The 9118-nt window shown below is 51.8% G+C and overlaps 1 protein-coding gene across 1 annotated transcript; it reads right to left on the bottom strand.

The window, feature by feature from the left end:
* Nucleotides 1-8108: 8108 nt before the first annotated feature.
* LOC132494027 (cytochrome c oxidase subunit 7C, mitochondrial-like) lies at nt 8109-8388 on the bottom strand. The gene has a single exon (XM_060105029.1). The coding sequence runs from the start codon at nt 8332-8334 to the stop codon at nt 8143-8145; it is 192 nt and encodes a 63-aa protein (XP_059961012.1). The 5' UTR covers nt 8335-8388; the 3' UTR covers nt 8109-8142.
* Between the last annotated feature and the right edge of the window lie 730 nt (nt 8389-9118).

Raw genomic sequence — 9118 nt, 5'->3', positions numbered from 1 at the left:
ATGTGAGGAAGAGGCAGAGATTGGAGTGATGCGACCACAAGCTAAGGAATACCCGGAGCCTCCAGAGTCTGGAAGAGGCGAGGAAGGATTTTCTCTTAGAGACTTTGTGGGGAGCACAGCCCAGCTGGCACCTTGATTTTGGACTTCTGGCCTCCAGAACCATGAGGGAATAAATTTCTGTTGTTTTAAGTTCTCCAGTCGGTGGTAACAAAGTACCGCCCAGGCAGCCCTAGGAAATGAGTGCGCTGGCACTGGAGGACAGAAAGACGCCTTGGCCCTTTCCCCTTGCTCCTGACATGCCTGGGGGCTGGCTGGCTATCTCATCGGGACCTGGGTCTGAGCCACTTTCCTCTGGAGGTGCTGGCTCCCCCCGGCTCAGGCATGGACACAGGAAGCCTCTCAGCAACCTGGACATCATTGTTCAGAATGTGTCACTGAGTCCATTAAAAGTAAGTGAAAATGAACAGCCACGCACGCACACGGAGGGCCCCTCAAACCAAACCAGGCCATGGAGACATGGCGGCCGGAGTGTCTGGTTAAAGGCTGGTGGGTTTTCCCTGTAGCTCTGGCTGTTGTGATCTATTGGTGTCCAGAAAGGAAGGTCAGAGAATTGCCAACAGTTTTTTGTTTTTTGTTTTTTGCGGTACGCGGGCCTCTCACTGTTGTGGCTTCTCCCGTTGCGGAGCACAGGCTCCGGACGCGTAGGCTCAGTGGCCATGGCTCACGGGCCCAGCTGCTCCATGGCATGTGGGATCTTCCCGGACCGGGGCACGAACCCACGTCTCCTGCATCGGCAGACGGACTTCTAACCACTGCGCCACCAGGGAAGCCCGTGCCAACAGTTTTTGAGGGGATTTCAGGAGCCACCAGCTTTGCTCGGGTACCGAGGAGACATCCAGCTGCCGTCTGGCTGCCTCAGAGTCCAGGCGGCATTAGCACCCCCGTCCCCAGCCGCGGTACCGCCATCAAAAGCGCTTCCCTGCATAGAACCCACATCTGCCTCTCCATGATATCTGCTTTCACAAACGGAGAAATTGAGTCTTGGCAACTTTCTAGGGTCATGTGTATAGTATGTGCTAAATTGAGTATTCTGAGGGATTAGAGAACCTCAACTACCTGCCCTGGCAGTGAGAGGAATCAAGCAAGGGTGTGTGATTGTCACCACCGTGCTCAGAAGCCTCATCGTTGATTATTATAACAAGCCCTGTCGTAACTGATCCAGGGCTTAGCTGTGGTCCCTGGAAGACCAGGTAGGTTACCCAAAGTGGTGGCTTTCTCTCTACACCTCTGTAGGTGCGTGTATTTTGGGTGGGATTTTGCTCAGAATACTTCCTGAGTTTTGGTCTCCTGGGTCCATCCGCAAGCAAGGATTCTGTCTGATGTGGATGATTCATCTAAAACCGGTTGGCTCATTCATGGTAACCTTGGACATACTACATATCAATACATTTTTAAATACAAATGCAGTTAGGGGTTTTGGGAAGATAAGGATTGTATTTAAGCCTGAATTCCAGCAGGCCAGTCTCCCCTCTGTCCAGCCGGGCTGTTGGGTTGGTTACACACGAGGAAAAGGGACAAATACCACTTTTTAATGAGCTGGGCCATGCCTGATGCCTCCCCGTGAGAGGCCTGCTAAGGCAGGGGTGGGACATTGGCGGGACCTCTTTCCCTCCACCTGAGCTCAGATCTGAACCTCACCACCAGCCAGGCACCCCTTCTGAAGCAGGGGGTGCCCTACAGCAGAGTGCTACACAGCGGAGGCCTCCACAAGCTTTTACCCTTCTGCAGTGAGATGAGCATCATATGGAGAATGTAAGTCAACACCCTGATTTCTTTATCAAGACAGTCTTGCTGGGAAAAATGTCAGCCGAGCTAAACAGTGTGCTTAGTGACGCAGTGTTCTTACATTCAGGCGCAACTCCTAATCTCGTTGCAGACCAGTGAAAACCAGTTCACAGACTGACACTGGTCCATGGACCACATGTTAGCGGCGCTCTGTAGCACATGTAAGAAATGCAGAGAAGAGCTGCAGGACCTGCCCTAAAGAGTGGCAGCCATCGGTCCCCTACCAAACCTGCCAAGAAGCCACAGGAAGCAGAGAGAGAGGTCCCGTGGGTGTCAGGTCTCTCCATGCAGTGACCCTGCTGATCAGGAAACGCAGCCCATCTAGCAGATTAGATGTCCTCTTGGCGACAGGGAGTGAGGAAAAGGCTGCTTGGAGGGATGAAGGCTTTCCCTTCCCCTACAGAGATTTCTTTCATTTGCACTGTAAAGCCTTAGCAACAACAAATGAATTCCTGGCAATCGTACTGTCACACTTAATGTGTTCTTACATTTTACAGCTCTTGATAAATGTAACAGCAGAAGGCCTGTAGGCATCTCCCAGCCTTCCCAGAAAATGTGAAGTTTTGTTTCCAGGGTGCCAGGACACAGGTTTTTGGATTGGCAGGTCCCGGGGAAGGATGAGATGAGCGTATCTAAACCAATTCTTTTGCTCATCAGAATCTTACTATTCATTGACCTAAGGCCAGAGGGATCAAGAGACGGGAAAGGGGCCTGGGTGGGCTTCCCTGCCACCGACCAGAGTGGTCAGCCTTTAAGGGGTTGGGATGCTTGGGCTTGTGTCCTGAGAACACACCAGGGACACTCTTGGGGTTTGGGGTCCTGTTACAGGACAGGCCATGCTGTGAGGAGTCCAAGAGCGAGAAGGCAGAGGGGTCCTGGAGGGTTGCCTTGAGCTCTCACCTGTTTGCACTTGAGCTGATCTTGAAAGGGTCCCAGAGAGGACCCAGTTTGCCAACCCGCTGAGGAATGAGCGTGAGTTCTCAGGGAAGCCTCAGAAGGAGGTGGCCAGGGCTGGGCTCCGCCTGGGCAGCGCTTGGCAACCCAAGGAGTTCAATTAAACAGATTCTAATACAACACTTACCTCCCAGGCGCCTCTTTTGTGGTGGGCTCTGCGGGGGAGTGCTGAGTGGAGCACACCCGCCTAAAGCAATACTAATGAGAGCTAATACTAAGCGTTTACTCACGCAGTGCTTCTGCCTGGAGCTGAATGCGCATTATCTAATTTAGTCTCCTGGCACTCCTCAGAGGAGGTGCTGTTGTATTATCTATCCCCTTTGACAGTTTCAAAAATTGAGACTTGGTGACCTGCCTGAGGTCCCCAGCTGGTGATGGTGGAGCTGGGACTTGACCTCCACAATCAGGCTCTAGATCAGTGTTTTGTTGTTTTTTGTTTTGCAGTACGCGGGCCTCGCGCAGGCCCAGCGGCCATGGCTCACAGGCCCAGCAGCTCCGCGGCATGTAGCATCTTCCCGGACCGGGGCACGAACCCGTGTCCCCTGCATCGGCAGGCGGACTCTCAACCACTGCGCCACCAGGGAAGCCGGGTCTGGTAAGTTTTGATGCAGATGAAAGAGCAGGCAGGGGGGAGGGCCAGGCCAGGGCAGAAGGATGGAGGGCGTGTGAGTGTCACTGCAGCCAGGGGGAGCCTCTCAGTGTGGGTGGGGGCGTTAGGGGCTGCCCAGTGGCCTGAGGGAGGCCATCAGCTGTGTGAGTGTAGAGGAGAGAGAGGGGCTTTAGGGGGACAAGAGCCCTCTGACGAGAAGGGAGAGAGGGAGCCATCCAAGGCTCACAGGGGCTGGCATTGTTCGGATGGGTTGGGTGCAGCGTGGAGTGTGTGAGCATGTGCACGTGTGCAAGTGAGAACGGCCAGTTCTCCGCCATGGACTGTGGGCAGACCCAGGCTCCCAGGGCCAACCAAAGAGGGGATTTCTCTCTGGTTTTAGTAGATTAAATGCTGAGGTTTCTGCGAATTAAACCCCAAAGCAGCTTTGGAATGTTTTCACTATCTCCACTGAGAAAATGAGATCTTTTTCATCTGGTAACACAGGGATAATAATACCCAGATCCCTGGGCTACAGTGAGGATTAAATGAGATCCTGTACGTCAAAGCCCCGGCCTGTGCCTGGGACACAGCGAAGCCCCGATAAATGGTGGTTCTCAAGTGAACCAGGGCTCCAGGGGCTGGCTAGAGGCAGGCCTGAAATGAGAGAGCTTTATTCCTTAAAGACGGCAGCCAGCACCCGCCCTTTTCCTTGGTGTCTTTTGCTCTTTGAGCTTCTAGTCCTGGGGCAGCTCAGGCTCGGGGTCAAATGTGGGTTCTTTCCCAGCCTGTCCGCGTCCTGGTGTAAAACCTGAAGCAAGTTCTGTAATCTCTCGGAGCCTCAGTTGCCTCGTAATAATACGACTTATCTTCTAGGGTTGCCGAAGGATTTGATGATCTCATCTGCCCCTTACTCAGCTCCCAGCCTCCACCCTTGACCTCCTCCAGACTGTTCTCCAAAGAGGGGCCAGATTAGCCCTTTGAAACTGAAATTGGAACTTGTTTTCTTGAGCACACAACACAGAGTGTTTAGAATAAAATCTGAAGTCCTCCCCGTGGGCTGCAGGCCCTGTGGGATCTGCCCTCGGCCTCTTTTCATCTCCAGTTAGATTCCCCTCCTGCACTCAGCCTGCAGCCTGCTTCCTTGCCATCCCTAAACAGCAGGCTCCTGCCTCAGGGCCTTTGTACTTGCTGTTCCCTCTGCCTGAGTGCCTTGCCCCCAGATAATGGCAAAGCTTGTCTCCGCCCTTAATTAATCTCTGCTCAAATCTCTACCACCTCCTCCCAAAGATGACTCCTGATTTCCTCTCTAAACAGCACTTTCAGGCTTTCTCAATTCCCTTACCCGCAGCGGCTGACATTGTCATGTGCATTTGTCTATTGGTGGCTCCCTGGCTAGAATGTAAGCTTCAGCAGAGCAGGGACTTTGTTTGAATCACTGCTGTAGGTCCAGCAGCTGCATAACTCTTTGCTCAATAACTGGTGAAGGAATAAATGAATGAGCTAGTGCCTGCAAAGCATCATTCCTGCCCCACAGTGAACACTCAGAATTCTTAGTGATGGAATGAAATGACCTTGAACGCATAGCCCTAGGACCCAGTTCTTGCCGGCAGTCAACTTACTGTGCAACCTCAAACAATTAACTTACCTTCTCTGGACCCCTGGGCAAGAGGGGATACCAGCTCCTGCCTTGGCTGAGAGAGATCGGGGGTCGTGGTAGGGTCAAGTTCATAAGGAGACAGTTTGCGAAGCAAAAGAAGCCCAGGAATAATAGAGGCCCGTTCTCTAATTTCTCAATATGCTGCCAGCTGGGCTGTGTCAGGTGGTTGTGTGTAAGGGGAAAAAAATCCCTTTGACTGAAATGGTGATATTTTACCGAGGCCACTTGGTTTTGCTTTCAAATAATTTCTTCAGGGCTCCCAAGTGCCTCTTCTTTCTTACTCATTAGCAGTCGACAGAACTTAAAGGGAAACTCTAATTAGGGAGAACTTTCGTATCATTTACCAGGGAAAGAATGAGGAGGGGGCTGCCTTATGGCCAGAGAGAACTTTCTGAATCTGCAGGAAGGCCCTTTGGCTCCAGGCTTCTGACTTGAGCTCAGGAGCTAAAACAAAAGCTACGGGTCAGGAGGACAGATCTGCCATTTGGAATAAGCCATCATTATTTTTTTAAAATATAAATTCTGAAAAAGTACACAGGTCTGGCGCACCTGGGGTGCCTGGGGATGGGTCTGACTCTTGCTAGTCGAAGAAGTGCAATTATTGACTCTGCTGTTAATGAGGAATGTGGAGTTTACAGGCTCAGGGCAAAGGAAAAGCAGTGGGGACAGCCTGAACCGGCAGAGAAGATTCCAGGGACTGCTCTGCCGTATCCTAACTCTGAGACCCCATCAGGAAGGGGGCAAGTCCACTCCCAGTCCCTCTGGAAATCTGCGAAGGTGAAAAATGTTTAGATTCTCGTGCTGATATTAGCTCAGTGTGTGTCAGCAGTGGAGGAAGGTTGCCTAGAAAGCTGATGTCTTGGGGTCATATCAATGTAGGTAGAGTGTGCTGAATGAGGGAGGTGATAATCCTGCCAACCTCCATACTGATCATCTCCAGTGAAATCGGGGTGTTTGCATGTGGTCCCCAAACTGATCAGGAACATAGACATAATTGGTTAAGCAACAGAACTAAGAAGGTAGAGGAATCTTTCTGACGATGACATCTGTTAGCCCAGTGGCCATGAACATGACCTTGAAATTAAAGGGCTCTCAGTGGGAATCCTCACTCTGTATTGCTCCTTGTGTGGCCTTGAGCAAATATTTTCCTCTTTGTCTCTGAGCCTCAGCTTCCTCATCTATAAAAGAGGATGCTAGGGCTTCCCTGGTGGCACGGTGGTTGAGAGTCCGCCTGCCGATGTAGGGGACGCGGGTTCGTGCCCCGGTCTGGGAAGATCCCACATGCCTCGGAGCGGCTAGGCCCGTGAGCCATGGCCGCTGAGCCTGCACTCCGCAACGGGAGAGATCACAACAGTGAGAGGCCCGCGTACCGCAAAAAAAAAAAAAGGGGGGGGGATGCTAATGTGTTCTTTCTCCTAGGATTTGTCCGAGGGTCAATTTGGGTAATCGATTACATAAAATATTTAGCACATAGCATGCACACAACAAATAGCGGTGATTATAAGTATAATTACGCTTACTCTGAGAGAGAGGGAGGCATCCTTGAGGGTGTTTGAGGAGTAGGGTTCTGGAAGGAATACCTGCCTGGGAAGGCAATGTGCTAAATGACTTCGGAGTTTTGGGCAACGGCGCAAGGCAGACCAGGGAAGGGAGTCCTGGTCTATGTGGGCAGCAGCTCTCCCAGGCTGCTCTGCTTCCTCTCCCTACCCTTCTGACTCTGCCAGGATGATGCTTGTGTGATGCTTGTGTGTGATGTTTGTCCTGTGGGTGGGGAGACGATGGCTGTTCTTAGCTGTGGTCCCTGAAAGTCTTCCTAGGATCCTTTTCACTGTGTTGGGCCAGGATGTGGGAAGCCGTGGCTCAGAGGGTGTTTGGGAATAACTTGGATGATGCCAACCCAGAATAAGATCACCTGGGGGCTGATGACTTCAATTCCAGAAGCAAAGGACTCTGGGTGTTACTCTTTCCCATGTCTCTTTTGGTTTGATGTGGACCATCAGCCCGGCTGGGCAGCTCCACATGGGGCCACTGGGACCCTAGAAGGGGTGTGCTCCTGGGCCCCACCTGCAGTTGTTAGCATGAGTCTGAGCCCAGAGGGGAACTGGGCTTTGGTTTCAGCTGGTGCAGTGATAGGAATACAATGGGTCAGGTCTTGTGTGCCTGAAGACCCTGAGTGATGATCCTGTCCTTGCACTCACCCCAACCCCGTGGCATTCCCTGTGGGGTTGGAGTCAGCATCCCCCAGGTAATCTTGTCCTGGGTTGGCACCATCCACATCATTCCCAAACACCTGGGTCCCAGGCCTGGTGATCAGTGATGGAAGGTGCTCAGGGAAGGGGACACTGTGTGAGGCATTAGACACGTATCATCTCATCCACTTACGAGATAGCTATTCTCATCTCCATTTGACTGATGAAGAAAATGCAGCTCAGAGAAGATAAGCAACCTGCCCAAGGTCACACAGGTAGGGAGTAATGAAAGTGATTTTTGCACCTGAGTCTTTGTGACTTCAAAGTCTGTGCTCGCTCTACTGAGACTTGTGTGGCTCCTGAAGGAGATTGGTGATGGGGAGAGGGAGAGAAGTCGAACATCTGCCCCAAGGTCGTGGTTTGAGAAGGAGGACAGGAGACCACCCCCCCGCCTTGAGAATGAGAATCAAGGTTAGTGAGTGATGTCTGAGTCGGCCCCTGCCCCCACCACCTCCCTCAGTAAAGCGTGGCATGGAAGTCAGGGGCTGGCTTCCTTTTGAAGGGGGCCCCGTGGGGGAGTCAGCTGTGGAAGAGCTGGGGGGGCACGGTGGCTATCATCAGGCTGACCCTGCAGTGGTGAGAAAGCCCCAGCCCCAGCTTGGCTGCGGTAGCACAGATGCCACAGACTGGGAGTTGGGGGGAGACATTGTCACCGGCTCTCCCCTGACTTTGTCTGTGGCCTTGCACTCGCCACTTACACCACCTCCAGGGGCCTGCCTACCTCTTTTTTTTTTTAATGCTATAAGTTTATTTACAAACGTATCTAGGATGCTGAGTTCAAGAGTTTGATCCTGTTTTCAAAGAGACCGCACATCTTAAAATGCTCCTCTTCGTATCTGTCTCATGGATTATTTTTTAAGCAGTTGGTGTCTTACTATATAGAAAGGTGCAGCAAATCCAGACCCAAAGTACAAAGTCATCATATCTAGTAACCGCCACTTGTTTTCTGCTGAAAATGGTAAATTCTTCCCCAGACCCTCCTCATAGTGGCTCCTACGGACCACAGAAGTTGTGAACCTCCGGATGCTTTGTCCCAACATAGCGCTGTTGGAAGCCCTGCGAAAGGCGCAGAAACTGAAGGTGGAAGAAATGTCAGCAGCACACCCAGCACTCCTTTCCTCACGACCTTGTTCCCTTGTGGGCAAAGACCGAAAGGGCTGCCTAGCTCTTATGTTCTGTGCCGGGGCCCCCTAAACTTGCGAGTGCCTTGGAGTCAACTGGGGGCTTGTTAAAAATTAGATTCTGTTTCGTGCAACTCCCAGACGAGGCTGGTGCTGCCGTCCAGGGACCACACTCGGAGTAACCCGTTCTCATCCTCTGGACTCTGAGCCACACTGCGTAGACAGCGCCAGAGTCAAGGTATTTTTCTTCCCCTGTGTAGACCCCAAGTGTTAACAGATGGGCTTGTGCCACAGGACATGTCCGCCTGGCCTTTCGAAGCTTCCTTCAGGAAGTCTTCTCTGATCTGCTTCCATCTTCAGTTCCTTTAGGTGCAGAGTGGTTAGGAACATGGACCCTGGAGCTAGATGTTTGGGGTTCAAATATGACTCGGCCTGTGTGACCTTGGGCAAGTTACTTAACTTCTCTGAGCCTCGGTTTCATTATCTGTCAATTGCAGATGATTGTAATACCGATCTCACAGGGTAGAGGATTAAAGGAGTGATTGTTCGTAAAGTTCTCAAGGTGAGCCTTATAAATGTTCTCTCCTCTTCATTATTTTTGCCATCATCATGGTCTCTTTCCCCCCAGCCTCTCTCCAGCCCTAGCTTGTTCCTCTCTGGCCCCAGTGCCCAACACAGAGAATTGTCTGAGAACTCAAGTGGG

This window comes from Mesoplodon densirostris, chromosome 7 (assembly GCF_025265405.1).
Source record: "Mesoplodon densirostris isolate mMesDen1 chromosome 7, mMesDen1 primary haplotype, whole genome shotgun sequence".
Classification (NCBI taxonomy): Eukaryota; Metazoa; Chordata; class Mammalia; order Artiodactyla; family Ziphiidae; genus Mesoplodon; species Mesoplodon densirostris.
Note: the sequence above shows the minus strand (reverse complement) of the source record. Positions and strands in the feature narration are given on the sequence as shown.

Coding starts and splice junctions, on each gene's coding strand:
- LOC132494027 (XM_060105029.1), bottom strand. CDS start 8,334: ATGTTGGGACAAAGCATCCGGAGGTTCACAACTTCTGTGGTCCGTAGG.